The sequence below is a fragment of the Leopardus geoffroyi genome, chromosome B2, assembly GCF_018350155.1.
Source record: "Leopardus geoffroyi isolate Oge1 chromosome B2, O.geoffroyi_Oge1_pat1.0, whole genome shotgun sequence".
In the NCBI taxonomy this organism is placed as follows: Eukaryota; Metazoa; Chordata; class Mammalia; order Carnivora; family Felidae; genus Leopardus; species Leopardus geoffroyi.
Genome location: NC_059332.1, coordinates 28,712,882 through 28,738,796, shown reverse-complemented (window position 1 = coordinate 28,738,796; position 25,915 = coordinate 28,712,882). Strand labels below are relative to the sequence as shown.

General features: G+C 40.2%; 1 protein-coding gene across 8 annotated transcripts in view; it reads left to right on the top strand.

The window, feature by feature from the left end:
* The window catches only part of DUSP22 (dual specificity phosphatase 22), a 73,812-nt gene that overhangs the window by 9,141 nt on the left and 38,756 nt on the right, over window positions 1-25,915 (top strand). For 7 of the 8 annotated variants that reach the window (XR_006717113.1, XR_006717114.1, XR_006717112.1 and 4 more), the window contains exons 2-3: window positions 5,069-5,102; window positions 14,196-14,278. Coding sequence is in view for 4 of the 8 variants with exons in the window: in XM_045497625.1 (XP_045353581.1) it covers window positions 5,069-5,102; window positions 14,196-14,278 (117 nt within the window). In the remaining 4 variants the exon portion in view is untranslated. The remainder of the gene's footprint in view (window positions 1-5,068; window positions 5,103-14,195; window positions 14,279-25,915) is intronic. The other variant, XR_006717115.1, reaches the window with a different exon arrangement.

Below are 25,915 nucleotides of genomic sequence, written 5' to 3'. Positions count from 1 at the left end.
ATTTTGCCAGTTAAAATAAGTCAGAGAAAGACAAATACCATACGATTTCACTTATATGTGGAATCTAAAAAGCAAAACAAGTGAATAAGCAAACCAAAAGCAGAATCACACCTATAAATACAGAGAAAACACTGGTGGATGTCAGAGGGGAGGTGGTGGGGGGGATGGGCAAAATGGGTGAAGGGGGGTGGGGAGTACAGGTTTCCAGTTATGGAATGTGTAAGTCATGGGGATGAAAGGTACAGCATAGGCAGTATAGTCAAGGGTATTGTAATGGTGTCATATAGTGACAGATGTTAGTTACACTTGTGAGTGTAGTATAATGTATAGAATTGCCAAATCACTATTTATAAAATAGTGAAACTATTTTAAACGTGAAATGTGAAACTAATGATACAGTGTGTATCAACTATAATCAAATAGACATATTTTAAAAAATAAAAATAGGGGCGCCTGGGTGGCGCAGTCGGTTAAGCGTCCAACTTCAGCCAGGTCACGATCTTGCGGTCCGTGAGTTCGAGCCCCGCATCAGGCTCTGGGCTGATGGCTCAGAGCCTGGAGCCTGTTTCCGATTCTGTGTCTCCCTCTCTCTCTGCTCCTCCCCCGTTCATGCTCTGTCTCTCTCTGTCCCAAAAATAAATAAACGTTGAAAAAAAAAATTAAAAAAAAATAAAATAAAATTCAGTTTTGGCTTTCTTTTTCTAGAAAATAAAGGGTTTGCTATGAAACATCTAGAAAATGACCCAGTAAGAATATGACATTTAAAAATTAATTTGATGGGACAGAGAAGTTAGTTCAATGGATACTACTCTAGCCCATATATGAACTGAGGCTCTGATCTGGGGTGGTGGCTTTGGGCCAAGGAGCCAGGACTGTTCTGGGAATTTGTAACTCACTGGGGAGAGAGAGGCATTAAGGAAGAGAGAGGGAGGTACTGTGGTGGGAGTAGCCTCCAGGTTTTCACTCTGGGTGACTGGGAGAAAGTGACATCATCAGGAGACTTGAATTGGTAATGTGGGTGGGAAGATAATGTTTGGTTTTAGATAGCCTTGCAGGGAGTGGAAGCCAGACTGGCGTTGGCTTCTAAAGGATGGATTTAGGAATCATAAAACTGGGGCACTTGGGTGGCCCAGTCAGTTAAGAATCTGACTCTTGATTTCGGCTCAGAGCGTGATCTTGCAGTTTGTGGGTTCGAGCTCCACATTGGGCTCTGTGCTGACAGTGCAGAGCCAGCTTGGGATTCTTTCTCTGCCTCTCTCTCTGCCCTCTCCTGAAAAACTGGGCCATAATCTTTTCCCCAAATAACCCCTCTTGACTTAAAAAAGTAGGGGCACCTGGGTGGCTCAGTCAGTTAAGTGTCCAACTCTTGATTTTGGCTCAGGTCGTGATCTCATGGTTCATGGGATGGAACCCCATGTTTGGGTTGTGCTGTTAGCACAGAGCCTGCTTGGGATTCTCTGCCTCTCTCTCTGCTCCTCCTCTGCACATGCTCATGTGCGCTCTCTCTCTCTCTCACTCTCTCTCAAAATAAATACACTTGAAAAGTAAATTGAAGTAATGCTCGCATGAAGTTAGACCATCCAAACCATATAGAAAAGTGCAAACAGCAATAGAAAGTGGCCCTACCTGGACCCTCCCCACAGCCCCCAGTGTTCCCTTTACAGAGGTAAACATGATAATGAATACATTGACTACATATACAACTTTACCTTTCCTGTATTTTTATCATGACATTTCCAAGATATGTTAAATAAAAATATATGAAAAGATATTGCTAATGGCTACACACATCTTAATCATTTTAGTGGTACTTAATCTAGAGCCCTGAAAGCTTTCCATGGCTGTGTCTGCTGCATGCAGCCTGGTCCACAATCTGGACCACAGCCTCCTGTTCTTCCTTCTGTGTCTCTGCCTCCCTCATGTTCTCTCCTGGTGGATATTGGCCTTCTTTCTCTCTACTGGCAGTTTCCGTTGCTCCCCTGCCTGTCCTTCCCTCTCTCCTGGCCCACTACCCTTGAACTGCAGGTCTCCTAAGTGTTGCTGCCTCCTGGAAATCTTTGGCGATCCCAGAGTGGTCAAGTCACCTCCTCTTTCTCTAGGCAAGGAGTTCCACAAGGGAAGTAGGCCTTTGGCAGTGCCATGTCTCTCTCCATCACCCCTATATCCTGAGTGCCAAGCATGCTGCCCACGTGTGACCAGAAATCAGTAAACCATTCATCTGCTGTTATATGTTCTGTGATTTTTGGCAAATACACATGCTTATATTATAGTTCATTATAATTGTCCATTTTATGAATCTGGAGCCATTTGTGGTCAATGTTATAAAAGAAAAATTATTCTGACACTTATTAAAAGTGGTAAAGAAGACCTTATTTGATGCTATTGAAATAGGGGGAGGTACTATTGCAAGTAACAGAACTCAACTCCCAATACAACAGGAAAAAGTGGGGATTTCTAGCCAATAGGCAAGTTGAGGGAAGGATGGAAAATTACTGAAAAGAACTTGATTAGGTGTAAAAGGTATGAAATGAGCTTGACTGGATATCAAGAGTGGGAGGATTCTTACTAAACAGGCTTAGCAGGATTCTTTGCCAAAACTGGCAGGCCACAGATGAGGCCTAGTCAAGAGGAAGGCTCAAAAGAGCCTAACTGAAGTTTGGTCAAGGAGGAAGTGATTGGTACTATCAGCCAAGAGAGCCATGTGATGATTATACCCTTTAGTATCTAATGTTACCTCCTAATAAAGATAGGAGAGACCCTGTACAACAGGAGATTGCATATGAAAAAGCTCTATGCAGCCAAGAGCTGCCAGGCACTATCAGTTTGATCTATCTCTAAGATGAACTTGTATTGTTCTTATATTTTAAAATAGGAATAATGCAGTATTTTCTCCACCCTTCCTCCCAGGAGAATCCCAAAGACTGATTATGTTTCAAGAAAGACCTGTCAAATGTTTTAGCTCCTTGGCAATGGATGCTGGTGTTTTCCCCTGAGATACTGTTTCACATGTTCCTGGTTACAGCTCTAACCTGGCTTGCCTCAGTGCTGTGACTTCGGTCATGAATATAACTGACCTCTCAGTCCCCAAGGGAACTCTCCAAACTCAGTGAGCCATGGTGATCACACATCCCCATGCCCTGCTCACTTCTGGGTCTTGCCTGTTGTCCTGGAGTACTGTTGATCCTTGAACAACACAAGTTTGAAATACAAGGGTCAACTTGCACAAGGATTTTTTTTTTTACAGTACTGTAAATTTATTTCCTCTTGCTTATTATTTTCTCAACATTTTCTTTCCTTTAGCTTACTTTATTGTAAGAATACAGTTTAATATACGTATAACATGCAAAATATGCATTTATAGGCTATTGGTCAGGCTCCCAGTCAAAAGTAGGCTAAATTAGTAGTTAAGTTTTGGATAAGTCAAAAATTATTCATGGATTTTCAACTTTGTGGATGGGGTTGATGCCCAATATCTTCATTGTTCAAGGGTCAGCTATAGTAATAAATTCTTTTTTCCTTCTCACAAGTATCCCTATTTGGTCGCTATGTTCTGTGGCCCCTCAGCTTGGCAACCTCTGTACCCCAGCACAGAAGCTAACCCTAGACCTGTATTGCTGTGTTCAGCAGGCTGCCTTGACAGTGACACAGTACCTTCTGCCTGCAGTGACTTGCACAGATGCTATCAATTTTTAGCAAGGTAGCTGGTTGTCAGGAAGATGCTCAAAGAAGTCCATGCATGTGAAGAATATTACTACATGCTGCTTTCAGCTTTCTTGGTGGGAGTGGATAAAAATAGGGAGTGTGAAGCAAATGGAGCTGAGGGGTGGTGGAGCGAATGGAGCTAGGGTGTGGGGTGGTAGTACTGACAGGAGGGTGTCACCAGGGCACCAAGGGTCTGCAGTGGCCAGTATTCTGTATGCATTTGAAAATCATGTCAGCTTCCAAAAGCAGTGTCTGCATTTGGATTTCAAACTCTTCATACAAAGTAATGCCAGATAAGAATTAGCTTTGTATTTTGCAAAGTGGGGAGTTGCGTGTGAAAAACCTTGCCCTGGTTCTTATCTCAGATTTACTGAATCATTCTATATGGCAGCTGGGGCTGGGGCTTGTTCATAAATCTGAATTTTTAACACCTTCTGGTGATTCTGATGGATTGTCTTGTTTGAGAACCACTGCCTTAGGAGAAGTAGACATTTTGGAGCAAACATATGCTTTTATTAACCTGTGCATTTATTTCTAAATGCACGGTTGATTCATTCATTTAGTAATTCTTTATTGAATAGTAATCATGAACCAAGCCCTGGGCCAGAAGCTAGATATACAGCAGTGAGTGAGAGGATGTGTTTGCTGTCCAAAGAGCTTTCTAGCCTAGCGGAGGAGACAGACCTTCATCTAGCAATACCCTGTGACATCATCACTATAAGGGGAATACCAAGGACTGTGGGTGCTGAAACTGGGGCCTACCCCAGACTCTGGACTCAGGAAAGGCCTCCCCAAGGTGTGAGTCAGAGCTGAGACCTGAGGGATGAGGAGAGTAGGAGTATAGCTTCCAGACTTGGAAAGAGCATGCACCAAGATCTTAGCAAAGGGAGGTTTTCTGGAGCTATGAGATAAGGGGGGGGGGGGGTATTTACGGTGTTATGAGAAAAGGAGGAGTAGAGGGGGAAGGGTAGGGAGGAGTGGTAGACGGCTTGGATTTGGGCCCCTTTGGGTTGGGGCTGTACTCTCAGAATGCTAAGGAGCATTGCAGGGCTTAAGTGAGGGAGAATATGCGGCTCTCTGTGAGGATCTGTGGGGGGATCCTGGTCTTTAAAGTCCCATGAGCTGATGGGTACCAACATGCAGCTATTCACAAGCTATTTGAGCAGGCTTTCTAGTGGCTGTGGGCAGGGCCAGAGCCCTGGAAACAAGGATGCCCAGTCATCTATGCTGTCCATATAGGAAGGTGCCGGGAAGTGGGCATGGGAGGCAACAGGCCTGGGCTGTGCTCCCACTGCTGTGGTGAGGGCCCAGCCTCTGTGTGCTTCAAGTCTGTAACACTCACATTTGATCTGTGTCTCTCTCTTAGATCCTGCCTGGCCTATACATTGGCAACTTCAAAGGTGAGTTATCTTTTATTATTGTGGTAACATGCACATAATATAAAATGTGCCGTTTAAACCATTTTTAAGTATAGACTTCAGGTGACATTAAGTACATTCATATTTGCTCTGCAACCATCCATCTCCAGAACTCTTTTCATCTTCCCAAACTGAAACTCTGTGTGCCCATTAGGCACTATTTCCCCCACCCTCAGCCCCGTAGAAACCACCATTCTACTTTTTGTCTCTTTGAATTGTACTGCTTTAGTGTTTGCAGTGTTTGTCCTTTTGTGTCTGGTTTATTTCACTGATCATAATGTTGATTCATATGGTAATATGTGTCAGAATTTATTTCCTCTTTAAGGCTACATATACCTATATAGCCTTAAATATATATATATATATGTATATATATATATATGTATACATACGTATATATATTTTTTATGTATACATATATGTCTACATATGTATATATGCATACATATATATACATATATACATATGTGTATATATATGTGTATGTGTATGTATATATGTGTGTGTGTGTGTGTGTATATATATATATACATATATATACATATATATATATATTTATTACCTTTCATCTATTGATGGACATTTTGGGCTGCTTCCACCAAAGGTGAGTTTATTTCTTAAAAGATCAGCTTGAAGCTTCTCAAGCATGATTGAGTGAAGGTGTCGACTCAGTTTATACAAAATCTGATCTGCACATAGCCACCACTTTTGTCCAGGCCCCTTGCTGGGACCTCATACTTGTGCTCAACCCCTTAACCAATGGCTGACAGAGTGGTACGGGGCCACATAGGTTCCAACTTACCTTTGATCTTCATTTTAATTCTGCATGCTTGCTGGAACATTATTATCAAAAGAAGATGGCTAAAAGGCACATTTAGCAGCCATGTAACTTATCTATAATCTTTTATCACTTTTGTTTTCTGGTTATTGTTAATACATTTTCGGAAACCTGGGAAAAATAAGTGGTAATTTTATCTCTGGTAGATTATCCTCTTCTTGTGTTGACTTTTCTTCTTACATATTTCTCTGCATCTTGTTCTATGTGTATTGATTCACTGTTAGCTACTGACTTTTTTTATTTGTAGCTCACCTGTCTCAAAATGCTCTTCAGCAGTAGAAGGGTGAACAGGCTTTTGTTAGTTTCCAGGGAGGGGCCTAGTTCCCCTTCCATGTGATGTTCTGAGTGTGTTTAAGTGAAGACATTGGTTCCTTACCACTGGAGATATGTATACTTAATAGAATGGAGTAGACCTAGGAAACTTGCAAAAACAAGCCTGCCTGTTGGAGAGAGCCTAACCTCCTCAGAGGGCTCTGCATTTCCTCCCTCCTGGAGCAAACCAGAATACATTCCTGTCTGTTTTGAAGTTGTTGCTTAAATTTGAGTTCAAGTTCAAAATGACTGTAAAAACAATCTTTTTTTCCCCCAATATATTTTAAATTACTTTAATGTCATTGGAAATTAACCATTAAGATAATTACTGAAAATATGCATAAAGGAACACCTATCTTCCATAGCCATATGATGACTATATCCACAAATCACTTAACTGTGAGATCCCATTACTGTATATCTATTTCCCTGTGAATCTGTATCAGGTTTTCTCCCCCCAAACAATTCTGCACTAGTAAAAAAAATGCTATAGCATGTTATATTTACTCACCAAAACCATCAAAAAAGACTTAGCTCTGTAAAGTAAATCTTGCTAAAGTGGTATATGAGAAACCAATAAAACACACATAGGGACAGCCCAGAAAATTTTAGGTTCTGTACCCACTGATTAATAAAAATGCCTCAGGAGAAACCACATTGAATGAAAAAATGCATAATGCTGCTCTTTTTTAATTCTCTGCATAATGTTTATTTCCTTCTCTTCTCCTGCCAACCACCCCTTTTGGCTCCTAGTGCTGTTAATTGACCTCAAAGAGAATTGAGCATAGGGAGCTGACAGCTGCTAATTGCTACTAGAACATTTTAAAAATAGTACTGGAGTTCCTAAATTAGTAAGCTTTGTAGTTCTGAAAAAGCAGCAAGTACTTTGTGGTAGGTAGGCGGTAGTACTGGAATACATTAAGAAGCAACTATCTTTTGGGGTTACTTAGGGAGTTATTAACTACTTTCATAAAGAGAGGGGAATGTCTTTGTGTTTGAGAACAGAGTTTAGGATAAATTCTTAGAAGTAGAATTGCTATGTGAAAGTGTTTACAAATTACAAATTGTAATGAATACCAACCCAATTAAGTATGTCTGCCAACAGTTTATGATATTTTTATCCTTATTCATAGTAGGTTACTTTCTTCTAGAAGGTCATGGGCGCATAATTACAGGGAACATTTAAAACTCTTTGTACTATGGGGTGCCTGGGTGGCTCAGTCGTTTGAGCATAAGACTTCGGCTCAGGTCATGATCTCATGGTCCCTGAGTTTGGGCCCCACCTTGGGCTCTGCACTGACAGCTTGGAGCCTGGACCCTGCTTCAGATTCTGTGTCTCCCTCTCTCTCTGCCCCTCCCCCATTCATGCTCACGCTCTCTCTCTCTCTCTCTCTCTCTCTCTCTCTCTGTTAAAAATAAATAAACATTAAAAAAAATTTAAGCTCTTTGTACTAAAATATATACCTATTTTGTAAGTATTCAGTGTCACGGGAATCCCTCACAGTTCCTGGATTCTTGCTGTGGGTTTTACCCATTAGAGATGTCTACACCAGCCCATACCTCTCCTGTTCAGATGGTTGATATTTTTTCATTGTCTTCATTTATTCTGACATTAGTATGTGGCCGTTTTTTATTCACTCATTAATTCACCAAACATTTATTTAACACTTACCAAGTGTAAGGCTTATCTAAAACAAAGGAATAATGATATAGTGAATGGACAAGAGGCTGGAAGGAAGTGTTGCTCTCCATACAGTTGCCTGTGAATTAATTCATTAATTTCATAAACATTTTGCAAGTACCTAATGTGTGTGGCACTGTGCTGGGAGTCTGACGTGAATGTACATTTTGGTCCTCAGTGGTTCAAAGTCAAGAGGAGCAGGTACAGAACAGGGGAGCAGGTCCTACCATGGAGAGAAGCTGTGAGGCAGTCTGCCTTGGAATCTGGTTACCCCCCACCACGCACGAGCCAGATGTTACCCTAAGACACATTACACAGCCTAGACACCAAGGGGGCTGTGATAAGGATGAACTAGACAGTGCAGCTGATACACTCCATTCAGTGTCTGGCACATAACTGGTCAGCAAGTGTCAGGCTGTTCTTGCCCTCTCTATCTGTGGAATAGGAACCATAGACTTATTTCAGGATGTTGTGGAAAGGAGATAGAGCTCATACAGCACTGATGCCATGGTAGGTGCACAGTAGGCATTGATCATTGTTAGCTAGTAAGGGTGGAAGACCAAGGTGAAAGGATCATGTCTGCTCCTGGAAAGTGAATCCAGCTGTCATAGGTGCTTTAGCATGATGTCTCATTTGTCATTTTCTTCTCTTTTTAAACTACAGATAACACATGCCTACTGTAACACAACAACCAATACAAAAATGTATAAAGAAAAATTAATGGAATTTTTTTTTTTTTTTTTTTTTTTTTTTTTTTTTTGCCTTTCTGAGAGATCTTCATTGTTTTACAGCATGGATTGGCACTGCTACTCAGGCCTTGGTTCTAATGGCTGTGGTCTCTTCAATCCAATCATTGAATGGTCTCCTGTCCTGGCTCCTTCCTCCCCTCCTTCACTCCCCCATGTCTTTTGCCTCTCTTCCTTTCCTTTCCTTTTCCTTTCCTTTCCTTTCCTTTCCTTTCCTTTCCTTTCCTTTCCTTTCCCTTTCTTTCTTTCTTCCTTCCTTCCTTCCTTCCTTCCTTCCTTCCTTCCTTTCCTTTCCTTTCCTTTCCTTTCCTTTCCTTTCCTTTCCTTTCCTTCCTTCCTTCCTTCCAGTGTGATCCTTTACATGTCACCCAGAAACTTCCTCCTTTTTCTTTTTTAACTTTGCAATGAATCACAAATGGTTTTCCAACACCTGGTGATTTTTCTACCTAGAGAAAAACCCACAAACCAACCCAGCTTCTGGAGTCTGGTCTTTGATGAGGTTCTCTCAGTTGAGGTGTCTTTGCTGAAAGCTGGCTCTGCCTAGAAGCTAAGAGGGAAGGCAGGAGTGGAAGCTTGACGAGGAGCTCCAGGACAAGAGGCTAGGGTTATCTGCTGCTTCACAATTTGGCAGATCCCAAAGTGGATGTGAACTGACAGAGGACATGTCCTTGTTTGAAGGTGTCCACAAACTTCTAGAAATGTGGGAAATAAGCTCACACCTTATGTGTGTGCTGGTTATGTACATAGAGACATGCTTGAGGTCTCAGAGCCTTTGTTCTGCGTCTGCCAGTGAGAGTGGCCATGGTTCCCAGTGGTAGTTCCCCAGTTGTTCAGATAAGGCTGACCTGGTGAACACTGATCTTTGGTAATCTGCTGTTAACTGAGCCTAAGAGAATCAGATGGTGAGTGATGAGCATCAGGTGGTAGAGCAAGAGCTAGAATTCAGATGTCTTCGAAATAAGCATGTATTTGGAAACATTCAGTGGTAATGGAGATTGAAGCCCATACTGCAGCCTTGAAACTTAATCTGGTCCTAATGATAATAATAATGATGGCAATGATGACATTTACTACATGTCAGCCAAACACTATTCTAAGCATATCATTTAGTATTTCCAGCAGCCTTTGAGGTGGTACTCTAACCATTTTCCCACTTTAAAGATGACAAAAGTGAGGCATAGAAAAACTTGCCCAAGGTCAACACCAATAAATGTTAGAGTCCACATTTAGTAAAGAAGGGAATAGGTAGGAACTGCCCCATTTTGGCCCTCAGCCCAGGTTGGAAATGTATCCACTTAAAAGTTGAACTCACTAACAGCTAATTTATAACTCTAGAAGTTATTGTGACATACAATAATTTGTAACCCTAGAATTCATTAAATTTCACAGTGGGAAGTAGAACTACAAAACAGATCAGAATCACTTACCCACCACTGAGCAGATTCTCAACTTGGAAGGCAAAAGTTGTTTGGGAAATGACTCAGAACATGGCTTGGGGATCGGGGTCAGAGCAGAGGGAATTGGGCCCTTTTAAAACAGAGACCTTCGCTCTCCTCTTCGCTCACTCATCCTGCATGGCCATGCTTTTGAGTCCACAAATCAGTGTAGCAGGTACTCTGAGTATTGGAAAGGCATTATCAAAGAAGTTCTTTCCTGCCAAATATCTGTTTCTCTAGAGTGCTTGTGATAATGGTGTTATTTTCTAGTGCTTCTTCCAATATATTTTTGTTAATTTTTAAATAAAATCAAAGACAATTAGAGACAATTCTGCTTGACTTTGATGGACTAGCTTATTTCCCATGGCCACTCTGGCATTTTTCACATCTTAGGACTGGTTACCCCTGTTCATCTTCTGTATCAGTATAAGATCTGGAGCACTAATTCCCCTTCCTTAAGGAAGCACGTGGCTGCCACTTTACCTTTTGAAGACAGCATCTTTCAGGAATCCACATGTTCCCTTAGCAAGGTCTTACCAGTGATAGATGGGATCTTCTGCTGAGGGAATGTGTAACAGCAAAGGAGAAAGATCAGGTAGGTGTTTCTATTTCAGTGCTCCCACTATGTAAAGATGACATTTGCTTCTTCTGAAGTCCACATGAAGCCTCAGGGGGGTAAACAGAAGCAGGTAGCAAGAGTGGGCAAGAGTCCAGGGGTCAGGGGAGATGTTGAGAGAGAGAGAGAGGAAAAGAACATAGTTAGCTGTTTTACCAATGAAGGATTGACTGTTTTACTTATTAATGTAATTTATGTTGAATTTTGTGAGTAGTGTTTTTTTTAAGTTTTCTTTTCCTGATTATAAAAGTAATGTAGGCTCATCAGTCAAAATAAAATAAAAACTTTAAAAATCCAAATGTGATAGAAATATGTTAAATAGAGTGAAAACTTCCCCAAACTCTACATCCCAGGGTAACCATGGTCAGTGTATATTCTTCTAGATTTTTTTCCATGGGAATTCTAACTTGTAATCATCCAGTTGGCATTATTAATGCTATTGCATTAATAATGTTACATTTGTGATTGCAAGCGGCTGTGAGTTGTTTTCTGGCTTAGAAATGGCATTAAAATGGCATGCTACAGTGGGGAAGGGACATCATTGGCACCAAGTCATAGCTCACTCCCTGGAGGCCCTGCAAAGCTCCATATGTACAGGGCACAGAGTCTTCTGGGGTTCTTATTCAGATGCATGTTCTGATCATGTAGTTAGGTAGTGGGCCTGGGAGTCTGCATTTCCAGCAGGTTCCCAGGTGATGCCATGCTGCTGCTTGACAGACTCTGGTTTGAGCAGCAAAGGACTAAGTTCCACTCTTTTGATTTTGTGCCCAAGGAGAGCTGGTGTGAAACTTCATATGCATGTGAGTGGGCTGATAACCCCATGGTCATGTCTTACAGCTGCATTCACAGCTTGTTACCACAGTGCCTATGGTTGTAAGTAGTCATCCAGAACCATCAATAATTTGTAGTCCTAAAGAGTAAGAGTTCCGATGTCATCATCCAAAAGTATTGGTTAGGCACTTTATGTACTCTCAAATAGTTAGAGCATGTGCTTATGGAATAAGGTAATCCCAGAGTGGTGTATCAGTACAGACGGCACTATAATAAAACAGAAAGGAGCACAAAACAAAAGGAACATTATTGTCTAAGAGTTGCTTCTCCTTTCTTTAGAGCCCAACAATCTGTTGTCTCATATGTGGTATCAAGTGGTTCTCTGTATTCAAAACAGCATACTTTTATTACCAAACCACATTTTTTGTTTATTTTAATTTGTGTTATAAAAGTATATTTATGAGGTAATGAAAATTTAAAGTTAGATTGCAGAGGCACCTGGGTGGCTTAGTTGGTTAAGTGTCCGACTCTTGATTTTGGCTCGGGTCATGACCTCACAGCTTATGAGTTTGAGCCCTGCATCAGGCTGTGTGTCGTCAGTGAGGAGCCTGCTTGGGATTCTCTCTCTCCCTCTTTGCCCCTCCCCTGCTCTTATTCACTTTCTCTCAAAACAAAGAAATAAACTTTAAAAAAATGTCTAAAAAAAGTTAGATTGCAGTGATGGTTCAAAAACTCTGAATATACTAAAAACCATTGAATCATATACTTTAAAAGGGTGAATTTGTAGCATGTAAATTATCTCAAGGAAAGCTATTTTTTAAAAAAGGAAAAAGTATATTTAAACAAATATTTAAAATTCAAATTCTGGGCAGAATCAGAATCCAGAAGATCCTGCCCTGGAGTGTCAGGAGGCTGCTTTGAAGCACTCCACCAGCTGCTCTGTATTGTCCCACCCGGTATTGTCCCACCTTGTCTGGGCTCTTCTGTGAGCACCCAAAGCTCTAGCTTGATCTTGCTTTACCACTTGGCTAAAACATACATACTGGTGGTGATTGGAAAAATTGCATGTTGGTGAGAATGTGGAAGCTGACTGCCAGTGAGATCCTAAATGATTCTAGTTCATATTTAATTCAAACTCACTGATGCCAAAACTTGCGATAGTTGGGGGCAGAGTGGGGGATGGTGTTTGGAATTGAATCCCCCTATGTTTGGTGTAGATGGCTGCTGTGTAAATCTGAATTTGAAACTGGAGATGGTTGATTGATGAAGAAAACCTTAAAACCAGCATTTTAGTATTACTTTTAAAGATTTCTTTTCTGACTTTATAAAGTGGTGCATGTTTATGAAAGTGCAAAATGTTTATGAAAGTGTTTCAGTCTCTACATAATCATCAAGGCTTATGAAAACTGCAGATTCCTCAGCCTTGCCATAGACCTTGAACTAAATTGGAGCCCCGAACAAGCCCCCCAGATAGTTCATAGACGTGTTAAGTTTTCAGAACCAGTTATGTTGAGTATACCAAAAAAACCCAAAAAAACAAAAAATATATAAAATAATATTAAAACACAGTAATTCCATCTTTTCAAGATTATCAGTATTAGAGCTAATTCCTTGTAGCAATTTTTCCATATATGTGTTTGTCTTTATCATGCTTTTATAAATTGAGCTCATATTCTACTTATTGTTTGGTACCTGCATTTACACTTTGCTTAATATTATATCCAAAGCATTTTCCCATATCATTAATATTTTCCAGAAACATGAAAAACATTTGACTTTCAGTCTTTTTTAACTTTCTATCATTTTACCCTGTGTCATTTAAAAAAGCTTGTCCCAGGTCAGGACATGGGCATAGGGGGAGCTGTTTCTTGGTGGACCCGTTTTGTAGGTTAGCAGAAGGGTTCCAACTTGAGGATATTCATTCAGTCTTTCTTCTACAGCATTAGATAGGAGCATTAGAAGAGAATGTAATTTGGTGTTTCCCTAGTTTCATACGCAAATAATTTAATAACCAACTGGTAACTTATGGACAATTCTGTTTGAGATTTCCAGAAAATGTTCCATTTTTACTTTGGCCCTGAAGTGAATTGTAGGTGTAAAACACAGTCTTATCTGCATTTAAACCCATCCCTGCCTTTAACATCAGGGTAAAGTCATCCCTAGCAGATTCCTATATGTTAAATAGTGAGTGGCTCTTTTGTATTTGATTGTAACTTAGATTATTAATTATTAAGAGGTAATTTTTTAACATTAATACATATTAAACAATTTTATAGTTAATATTTCATATAAGACTAACCTGAGGGTCTACAATTTAACAAATGGCAACTATGAAATGACCTCATAGTTTCACTTCCCTTAAACAGAAACAATCATGATTACATGATTCTAAATATAAATATAAATCTACATAAATCTAAATATATTTCAAGTTTTAGGTGACCACTTTGTATCAAAAAAATCTGCCAATCACAAATAAGTTTAGTTATCTGCAAAATACATTAAAGCAATTCCTAAATTTTCCTAGATATAGATTATTCTAGATTGGGTATGGCCAATTATGAAGTTTCAAGAAAGAAATATGCAGGTCATATTGTATTTTTTCCTGGCTAAACTTTAGGATTAATTCATTTGCAGAGAAGAATAAAATGCTCATGTTCTTTCTTCTATGACAGATGCCAGAGATGCAGAGCAATTGAGCAAGAACAAGGTGACACATATTCTGTCTGTCCACGATAGTGCCAGGCCTATGTTGGAGGTAAGGGAGAGCTACGTGCATTTATCTTTATTTGTGTTTCCTGGGAGTGCATAGGACATTAGTGAAGGCAACTACCTTCTCTCTGACTCCATGTGCCCCTATTCATGTTGTGTACCTGTGGGCATATTAATTTTGTTTCCAGGCCATATTTGTGTCTATGCCCTGTCTGTGGCATGGCTGAAGAATGTATTCTTTTTCTGATTATACTCCTGCTACATTGCTAGCTTGGCTTTCTTCGCTAAATACCAAAGAATAAGTTGATGCCGCATTTACCTCTAGATGTTAAAGACATTTAAAACTCATTTGCATTCTTTAAAAAAATTTTTTTTAAATGTTTATTTATTTTTGAGAGAGAGAGCATGTGTGCGCAAGCAAGCAGGGGAGGGGCAGAGAGAGAGAGACACAGAATCTGAAGCAGGCTCCAGACTCTGAGCTGTCAGCACAGAGCCTGAAGTGGGGCTCAAACTCACGAACCGTGAGATCATGACCTGAGCTGAAGTCAGACGCTCAACCGACTGAGCCACCCAGGCGCCCATTTGCTTTGTTTTCAATATTATCCTTAGCTTTAGAATCCAAAAAAATTCAGCCTGCTCATTGCCTGATTTTTTTTTTTTTTTTTTTTCCCCATTTGAGCTCAATTATCTACCATTTACATTTAAGGACAAAAGACGATGGAAGATAAATTGTCACTGGAGATTTTCCAGGGCTTCTTGTACGGGGACTATCAGTGTAGAAGCTCTTGTTATGGCTTAGGTTTTCGAGTAAACAGGGTGTGTCTGCCTGTACACTAATTCCAAAAGCACCTTCACATCTTCAATTTTACCCTAATGGATGGTTTGAGCTGTTGGCCAGGAGTAAAATCTACTTCTATTTTTTAGCCTTGACAGAGCCCAAGTTAGCTTTTTTTTTTTTTTTTTTTTTTTTTTTTTAGAAAATAATACATGTGTGGTTGTGACCCATAGGTGTTCTTCTATTTTAGGATGGGGTATTGGAAGGGGAGGGGTTACTTGCTCTGGAAGAAATAATCCTAGTTCAAGCTGTTTTCATTTAAATTCACATTATGCAAGAGCAGGTAACATACCTTTTATTTTAAATTTATTTTCCTTATCAATTAGAGCTGCCAGATTTCAGTTAGTGTAAAGACATGAGAACATGGTATAATAAGTAATTCTATTAAATGTTATAGTACCAGAGAACCATTGATGGTGAACAAACCTCTGTTCACTTCTCCAGATCTGTGACTTCATACTTCCTTCTGTTGTTTCAGCTCTGGTTTTTTGTTAAGGTGCTATAATTTGTGTTGCAGCATGATTTTATTGAAAACAAAACAACAGCACATCATTTTTTGGAGATTAACAGTTCCTTTGAAAATAGCTACTCTGTTTCTTCATCTGTCAACAATAGTTTTATATTTAAAATATAGCCAAGCTATGGTCAAGATAATAAGTTAAACACAAACTGGTCATGATTGACTTCCTCTTAAATCACAAGATGAGGCTTGAGGTTTCCTTTATTTTAATAAATTACATAGATGTTCTTTCCACTCTCATCCTCCGGGCCTGCCTCACTACTTTATACTCCATATAATGGAACACATTGCCATGTGTGAACACGGCCCTTAAATCTGTTCACATTGTAACTTCTGTCCAGAACCAAGACCCGCACGTTAGAAATAAAAAAGCTCTGGACCTTTTTTGTCCAATCTCCCCCACATTACATGTGGGAAACAAAGGGCTAGAAAGTAAAACAGGTTGGATTATAACCCAATATAAAGAGACACTCTTTGTGTAAAAACCTCAGAGCTGTGGGAAAACTGTGTTTCCCCATCAGTATTCTTTTTCATTCCCTTACCTCAGTCTATAAGGACTGGCTTGGGGAAAAAAAAAAAAAAAAAAGAGAAATTCTGTGCCTTTTCTTTAGAGGTGGCTTGTATTTAGCGACATCCTATTGTAGTCTTTGAATGCTGTTATTTACCTCAGCTTGATAATAAGTACTTTCCTGTGATTTAATATTCATTAAGAGTTAGACCATCATTTTATAGCATAATATACTTTAATGTTTCTCCTCTTATTTTGTTCAGTTTTAACTTCACAGGTAATTAATAAATACATTCCTATAAAAAAATTAAAACAGTAGTCTCTCTGTACAAGTGGGAAGACTCAGTCACCAAAAGTTATTTCAACTCATGTGCTCACATTAAGTTACTGGGATACAGGAGATTCACTAGGGTCCCAGAAGTTGCAGAACTTTGTTTAGCTCTCTGCCTGGTGCATAAAGGGACTCTTGTGTCTTAAATTGTAAATTCAGGGGCGCCTGGGTGGCGCAGTCGGTTGAGCGTCCGGCTTCAGCCAGGTCACGATCTCGCGGTCCGTGAGTTCGAGCCCCGCGTCGGGCTCTGGGCTGATGGCTCAGAGCCTGGAGCTTGTTTCCGATTCTGTGTCTCCCTCTCTCTCTGCCCCTCCCCCGTTCATGCTCTGTCTCTCTCTGTCCCAAAAATAAATAAACGTTGAAAAAAAAAATTTAAAAAAAAAAAATTGTAAATTCAGTTCCAGAAGCCATGATCTTACCCAGCCTGAGATGAATCAGGGAAATTGTTTGGAGTTGGTAAATTGAGGGATGGATTTTATTCTTCAGCAGCTCTGTGTTATGCTAGCCTTGATCATTGGAGAGAAGTAGAGCAGGGATGAAAGTGAGAGGGCAGGTTGTATGCAGAGCCAAGCAACTGCAATAAGTTGAACCCCAAACTGGTAAGAAGCCCTAATATAAGGTGAAGGGATAAGGCATAGGAGACGAGACAGCTGGGACCTCCTTTGTGATCTGAAATCTTCAAAGCCATGCATGATTATTGAATGGCCCCTAACTTACTCTGGGCAACACTAGTCTGGAGCTGGTCTGGGAGTGGCAAGGTTGTTATTATTGAAAATCGGAAGGGTTTCAGTGCTACTAATTCCATGCAGGAGTTTCCAAGCCCTGCTGCCATGTAGCCACTACACTGTAAATACTTCTTTCGTTCATTTCCAACAAATATTTGAATGGGTTTAAAAGCAATTGGTGCTTAGCATCAAGTATCAAAGGCTTTTATAATCTTTACGTATGCTCTTATTGTAATGGAAGCTAAGTGAAAGAGGGTAGTCATATTGTGCAATATGGTTTCTAGTACAGAGCTCATAGGTCAAGGGCTTTGTGAAGATTCTAAAAGGGTAGATTGTTGAACAATAGCCCTGGGATGTGATACTTTGCAAAAAATAAAGAAGTTTAGGGAATTTAGCACACTATTGGCTCCTCTGGAAGATCCACATATTTATTAAAAGCTCTCAAGTTCTGCATTGAAGATACACACTTATCAATCTTTCTAAACAGGGAACCAGTGTGTGTGTGTGTGTGTGTGTGTGCGCGCGCGCGTGCGCCTGCTTATGTAACACACTATCTAATAACATCCCATGGCACTATTTTCTGCTGTATAGAGTCATGGACATTTAGATTAAGGAGGACTCAGGAAAGGGGTCTGCTGGCCATTAGAGTCCAGGGTGAGCTTTCTGGGTGAGCACTTGTTCAGAGGGATGCTTACACAGCTAGTAAGCTAAGGTGACTGTGATCAGGGAAAGGGTGCTAAACCCGATCTTATTACCAAATGGGGCTGCCTTAATATAGATTGTTGTGAGAACCTAATATTGGTAGGGTGGAAGATTGCATAGTTTTAGTGCTTGTTACATCTTCCGTGGTCATAATGATTTGTAACCTGTTGTAACACCTGACCAGTGACCATTCTGGTGCATCTGCCATGAAAAGCCTCATGAATATGCTAAAGACATCTTTAGTTATGCATTTATTGATTTTACTTGAAGTCAAGCTTTCGCTTTTTGCAGATGACATGATATTATACATGGAAAATCCGATAGACTCCACCAAAAGTCTGCTAGAACTGATACATGAATTCAGCAAAGTTGCAGGATACAAAATCAATGTACAGAAATCAGTTGCATTCTTATACACTAACAATGAAGCAACAGAAAGACAAATAAAGAAACTGATCCCATGCACAATTGCACCAAGAAGCACAAAATACCTAGGAATAAATCTAACCAAAGATGTGAAAGATCTGTATGCTGAAAACTGTAGAAAGCTTATGAAGGTAACTGAAGAAGATTTAAAGAAATGGAAAGATATTCCCTGCTCATGGATTGGAAGAATAAATATTGTCAAAATGTCAATACTTTAGGAAGGACTTTTAAGGAACTTGTGATTTGGTTGATTTCAGTTAAATTAGATGTGATTCTCTATTATTTAGGTACTTTTTAGAAGGGTTTCCCAATATAATGTTAGGGTGTTGTACTCTTTGTAACAATCCAAAGTCAGAAAAGAAATGAAAGAATAAAAGGTGCTGTTCTTAGGGTGGAGGGGCTGGGCCTCACCTCACCTCTGGTCATCTAGTAAAACCAGGTGGTCTTTGGTGCTTCATCGGTGGATGAGACAAGGTTTATTTATCTTTTGAACCACGAGGCAAGGTGGTCAGCCAAGATAAAGAGGTCCAAAGCCCCAATTTCTTTTTCTCCAGAAGAGTATCTGAGGAGTAGATTTTCTGGGATGATGATTCTAAGAAACAGTAGAAACTTGGGGGCCTATATATTCACTTGAGTCAGCCCTAAATTAACATCTACAATTCTGAAGAGCTCTGACTCCATTTCTATGCCTACTTTTTTTGTGTTTGACATAGGAATCCCAGATGAACAGGGTCCCAGAGATCACTTACTTTGATTCTACATTGTGTACACAAAGAAGCTAAAGTTCGGAGACATGAAGGGACTTGCCCACAATCCCATAGTTGGTCTGTGTAGCTTAATAGGAACCTGGATCTTCTTTCCCAAGCCAGAGATTTCCCCAGAGTGCCTTACTGCCTTGGTCCTCTCCTTGCAGGACTGATGCTTCTGAATCTGCAAGCAATATTAGTAGATATTGCCACATATGCTTTGGAAAGGGTTATACCATTTGTGCTTTTACTGGCAATGTATGAAAGTTCCTGTTTTCCAATACTGCCACCAGCACAGAGTTCTATTCTTCATTACTGTTAATTGGCAATTTTTTTTTGTTTTATTTGCTGTGAATGCTGTCCTCACACTGTTGAGTTTCCTTTCCAAACCGTTCTTGCCTTTGAAGGCAGGGAGTGATTGATTGATTGACTGATTGATTCAACTCCTGCTACATGCCAGGCCCTGGGACAGATGCTGGAGATAACAGAAGGAATTAATCCCAGTATTTTCCCCAATGAAGCCCTTAGAGTGTAAACAAGATATATATTATGGGTATTTTACAAATACCAGTAATAATTAAGTCCAGTGGAGGAAGAGCTCTGGCTCAGGGTAGGCCCTTAGTACTAGGAATCAAGTAGGAACAGAGACCAATGAAGATCAGAGAATGAGGTTTTTCCTCTGCCACATGAATCTGGAGACATTTGCAGTTGACCAGGCATTTGACTGGGTTTTTGGAGATGATAAGAATTTGAAAAATCTGGTCTGTTGCATTCCAGCCAGGAGGAAGCTGGTAGTCCCAAGACATGACTTTTGGTAGAGATCTGATTCCATGACAGTCATACCAATCTCTTTCAATCCTCCAAAAAGACTGAGAGCCCAGCAAGGTGGATGGCAGTGTTCTGGTTCCTTCATAGCATAATCAGACCTGCTGACTTGCTCACATCACCTGTTAGCAAGTGGCAGGGCCAGGGGGAAAATCATTGCCACATTCATTAATTTCAAACAGAAGTTAAGTCCAGACCTGTAATTTAAATATTGAAGGCGGAAAAACCCCTTTGTCTATTTCTCTATGTAGGACTTGGTTGGGGAGTTGATTGCTTTTTCTGGAGTGTTTCCTTATCAGTGAGCTGTGTCTTCAGTGTCTACTTGATTGCTCTAGATTTGAGGGGTAGTCAAAACTCCTGTCACAAAGATGGTGTTTTTTTCATATCAGGAACCCCATATTGTTTGTAGGTGCTAAGGAAGTAATATTGAGCAATGAAAGATTTCTCCCTTCCCCTGAAAAAAGAAACAGAACTCTATCTTTCTAATGTAAAAATTTCAGAGGTTGTTTCATTTTTCATTCTGTGTACTTAACCAGAGCACCTGCAGGAAACAAAACTATTTTTTGCTATTAACAAAAATGCTTTAAAAAGTGTTCTCATTCCTTTGCTGAACTAATCCTCCAAATTTTAATTTTTAAATGGTTTATATTTTAGGATTAACTAGAAAAAAAAAACAGTAGTTTATATGCATATAGTCAAACCAGGGTATTTTATGTATACCAGGTAGGTTTTTTGAGCTTGAGTTCAGCATGGATATGTATTCTTTCTATTTTAAGTTTTGGCTTTTATACTTTGAACCACTTAAGGTTTTTTTTTGTTTTTTTTTTTAAGAATAAGATGTTTTCATAAAAGACAATTATTCTTGGTGGTTCTGTTTTATATTTCCTTTAACACTAAAGACATTTTTTGAGGTGCCCGTGCTCACAATTTCATTTTGTTAGTTTTGTTTATAGTTGGCCACATCTTCTGGTTCTGATACTTATTGTTATCTATATGTCTGTACTGCTGTCTTCATTACCCACTTACTTTGAGGAAACTCTCACCAAGGTGAGATATTCAGTCTACTTGGACAGTGGTGTTGGTAGACTGAGGGGTTCCTTGATGTACCTTGGTTGTCTGCTACATGTCTGTCTGGTGACCCTCCTCATTTCACTACCTCAAAAGTTAAGTTGGTTTCCCAAGTGTAAATCAAACCAGAAACAAGGTGTTAAGTGGCATTTAAAGTTTAAGAAACTTCTATGTGCTCTTCTTTCTTCTACGCTATTGCCTGCTCAAGCCTTACCCTTCCTCACAGCTTGGCCCCAGCTCTCCTTCTGAGAAGGACACTCCCAGTTTCCTCCAACCTCAGGACTTCTTCCCTTTTTTCTGTAATATTTGTAGTTTGTACTCTGAGCTGGGTTGTGAATTGTATACACTCTGTGACAGCCTCTGTAGTCTATCAAATGGCTATTTAATCTCTGTTTGATATCTAACTCTTTACTGTGTCCAGGCTCCTCAGCTGGCTTCAGGCCTACTGCAGACAAGTACTACACTGAGATTTCTTTGGTGTCTCCAGTACTCAACCTGGGTCTGGTACACAGGAGTCCCTATGCAGACTCTTACTGATGAACTGAGAGCCACATGCATTTTCAACTCCATTCCAAAGTGGGAAATCAGGTCTTTGATCATTTGTAGTTCATTGAGAGGTGTGAAAGAAGAGCTGTGCCAAGAATGATTTATTAACCATGAGTTATAAGTGAAGCCAGAGGATCTGTTTAATGCAGTGTAGCCTCATTTATGTGGTTTGTTTGTTGTGTTCCTCACTTGTCAGTAAGTGATAGCAAAAGTAGATGTACTGTTTTATGGAGTTCTTATGGACTCTAGTTCAGAATTATCTTTTGCTAAGTTATTATAACCAAGAATTCCCTGTGATACTTCTATGATGTTCTGATTGATCTCTTAAGGATCCTTTAGCCACCTTTGGTTTGCATTAGAAGCTTTGTCCTACAAGGAGGAAAGTACATTTTAAGACACAGACAGTGAATGATCAATTAGAAGGTTTGCCATACCCAAGGCAGTATGCTTGAAGTACAGGCAGAGTTGGTTGAGGCATTGTCTCAGACTTCAAGGACTTAATAGCCAGATCATGAAAAGCTGAGAGAACATTCAAGCATAGGGGCTTGTGTTCTGGCTCAAGAGGAAGATCCTCGTTGCCCGTGGTCTTCCTTTGGCAGCCACATAAGCACACTTGCAGGGTGTCACCCCCAGCTCTGCCTTTCTACCTGGTATCCATGTTAGTCCTCAGTTTTCAGGACCCAAGGGCCCACCCTGCCCATGACCTTCAAGTCACAGGAGCTATAGGACACATTTCCCCTAGGAGGATAGGTAATTAATGAAAGCCACATGTTTTGTCTTATACTCACAGAGGTATGGGCAACGATGTTCACTGCAGCTCTGTTTGTAATGGCAAAAAATTGGAGCCAACCCACACATTCAGCAGAAGGATAGTAATCAATTATGATACAACCATGTTAAGAAATACTCTGCAGCAATTCAAAAAGAGAAAGGTTTATAGGTATATACAGGAAAAAGTTAATTGTTAAGCAAAATAAGCAAGTTGTAAAATAATATCTACAATATAATCCCATTTATATAAAATTAAATATCAATTATATATTTCTGTGTGTACATTTATATGCATGTAAATGTACAGGTAAGGGTGTGGAAGGACCGTGCCAGATTCTTCAGAATGGTAAGTGGGGTAGGATGGGAAAAGAGGGTAGGAAGGATGAATTTCACTTTTGTGTCTAGTTTTATTTTTTTCACAGTGGGAGTCTCTTCATAGTTTCTTTTTGAATGAAGAAATGTAGGGAAGGGAGGCAGGCAGGTGGGTGGCCATACCCCTGGTCTCTGTAGTAGTGACAAGTGGATATTGAGGCTTGGCCAGAATGGGTTCTGTGGTAAAAGTGTTCCCTATGGATTCATGTGTGCATGTTGGACATTAGACACATTACATCCTTGTTGTCCATGATCAGGGGATATAAACCATTCATTTCAGTTATCTTAATCTTGAAAGGAGAAGGTAGCCCGAGACAAACCTTTCAACTGTCTAGATTTTATTTTTGGTACCAATTAACTTCTATTTGATTGTTTCAGTTAAATGAATTTATGTCCTTTCTTAAGATTCACAAATCCCCTAGTGCAGCTTGAAGCATTGGGTGAGATTTCCTATGTAGATTGGCCAGTGTATCCAATGTGGATGATTTTAGTTAGTTTGTTGGCATTGCAGAACCTTCACACTATCAAATTGCTAATGAGGTCCTGGGCCTTTGAAAACAAATCATTGTTTGACCATGGTTTTCAGATTGACAGTTGTTTCCAGTGAACCCCCATTGTTTTCACCTCTCTAGGAAAGTCTTTGATGCCACCCAAGTATCAGTGGCACCTACCATACCAAAGGCTTGCAACAGCTTTCATGTGTTGAGGTAAATTTGTTTGAAGCCAACCCCAGACTTAAATAGAAATGACTCAAATAGAAATGATTATGGTAGGTATCGAAAACTGTCTAGTAATCGCTCTTTCTTGAATCAAGCTGTATCTGAGTTCCGTGTGTGTGGGCAGTCAAGTGCGTAAGAAAGTTCCATCTGGCTGCTGACCCCTCTGTGACAAGCTCACTTGCAAATGGAGTTATAAAACCAGAATTCCAGCATGAATGGACTAAAAGGGGCTTGAAATCTTTATTTCTTCTAGAGAGGAAACGGTGCTTTTTTGTCCTTAAGTGAAACAGATCTATGTTAACCTTTTCTCTGGCTTTCTAGAGCACCCTGCATTTCAGATGTAAACCTTCTCTTTAGTACTCATATATATTGTCCAGCCTCTCCACATAACTGAAGACTTTTACAAAGCACTCTTCCTAAACTTTTCTCTAAATCAAGTCCCAGTTTTTTTAGTATTTCTTGCTGAGTGCCCTTTTTTGTCCTTCCTGTCCTGACTCCTCTGTGTGTTCAAGTACTGAGCACACTGTGTGTTGAGTGTTTCTGAAGTGGGCTTGCCTTGTTTGCATCCCTCCTTTTCTTCAATGGGGAATATATCCCATTGATCTGTCAATATCTCCAAACCACGGTCTCAGGAGAAGTATGTAACTTGTGGTCTCCCCTGTGTGCTTCAGCTGGAGTGATAGTATGCATTGATACAACTACATAAATTGCCTATAAATGCTGAAGCACATGGTAGAAATTCTATTTATGCAAAATATTCAGACTCATGGGCTGGGAAGTTTGGGGAAGACTTTGTAAAGAGGGGTGTTGAGGCAACCTTGTAGAACCAGTATGGTTTGGTTCAGTGGGGAGGTATGTCTCGACTAGGAGCAGCCCTTCGCAGCCCTTCCGGACTGGTCAGGAAGGGGGAAATAAGCCCTGGAGCCATGAGAGATGTGTGGAGATTGGCTGATTATAGAGTGGAGAAGGTGGTCAACATGGTGGGGTAAGGGTGGGGCCATACTCAGTTCTCCTTTTGGCTAAATTAGGAGTTATTCCCTCAGATTCAGCAGATGTTTACTTACCTTGTAACAAGGATTGGGGATAAAATACAAAGAAGTAAGATGGGGCCCAGCATTAAGAAGAGACAGGCACAGAAATCCTTGTAACAGTGCAAAGTTGTGAATGCATAACAGAGGTGAGGGGCTCTGGGGAACTTGAGAAAATGGCTAACCCAGCCAGGTCAGCTATGATTTGCCAAGGAGTTGACAATTTGGTGTGGTCTCAAGAGATAACAAAAGTTTTTTAGGTACTGATGGTGAACACAGACAGGGTGGGGGAATGAGATTTCTCTAGGCATGCAGAGGCACCAGATGTGCAAAGGCAAGGCATGTTCTGTGACTTGTGAAAGGCTCATCAGGGCAGAGTGGCCAGGCTGCAGAGGCAGGCTCAGAGCAGATTGGAAAGTTTTTATTTGTCAAGTTGAGGAGCCTGAGCTTTATCTGTGAAGCAGAGACTCAGCAAAGATTTATGAACCAAGTCAGGTGACACATTCAGATTCCTTTTCCAGGGTATTGACTAGGGAATGGGATGAATGAGGGTGATGGATATCAAGGAAACTTTAGGAAGCTCTTACAGTAATCCTGGTCAGAAATGGTGACGGTTTGAACTGGGATGCTGAGAGTGGATTTTTCTGTAGAAGTGGAAGAGTCATTTCCACAATGTGACACAGCAAGGTTAAAAATCAAAGGATGAGCAAAGATTTTTCAGTGTAAATGAACCAAAAGAAATGTGGCATAGCAATATTTTTATCAGACAAAATAGAATTGAAAGCAAAAGAATAAAATTGGATTAAGGAGGAGCTATATAAATGAAAAAAAGGAACAATCTGTCAAGAAATTTTAACAGCCATGAACTTGTAGGTACTTCATAAAACGGCTTCAAAATACAGAAAGCCATTTCTAAGAATTGTTTATAATTAGATATGGGGAGTGAAGCAAGGGAGAAGCTAGGGATGTCTGAGGCCACAGCATGATGGGCTAAAAGACAGATGTACGACCAATGGATGGATGTGAGCATTCGGGGAGGCAGAGCTGGAATTGAAGAAGCAGCAAGATAAGTTCTGGGTGAAATGCTCATGTGATATTCCCAAATGAATAGAAATATATGTCCAGGGCTCAGGAGAGAGATCTAGGCTGGAGATGAAGGTTTAGCATCATCATTGTAGACTTGTAGCTAAGCCATTGAGATGGAATAAAACCATGCAAGAAAATGCTTCAACAGGATGAATAGGAGGCTAGAGAATGAACAGAATCCTGGGAGCATGGAAGCGTCTGACTTTTATGTGGTGTTAATAACATTGAAAGCATATAAACACATGCTCCCATCAGTCACATGTCAGGTGAGGTAGATGAATCTTGATTATTATTCCTAAATTCACACCCCTTGATGGGTGCTAGTTAGTCTCAACTTTTTTGAGTACAGTCCTTGAGGTACTCTTTAGGGGCACCCCAGAGCACAGAGGGGTTAGAGAGAAAAGAAGCTCTGGTGCAGATATAATGCAGTTCTGCAGTTCTTTGGCCATCAACCCTTAACAAGAAATTCTTGTGC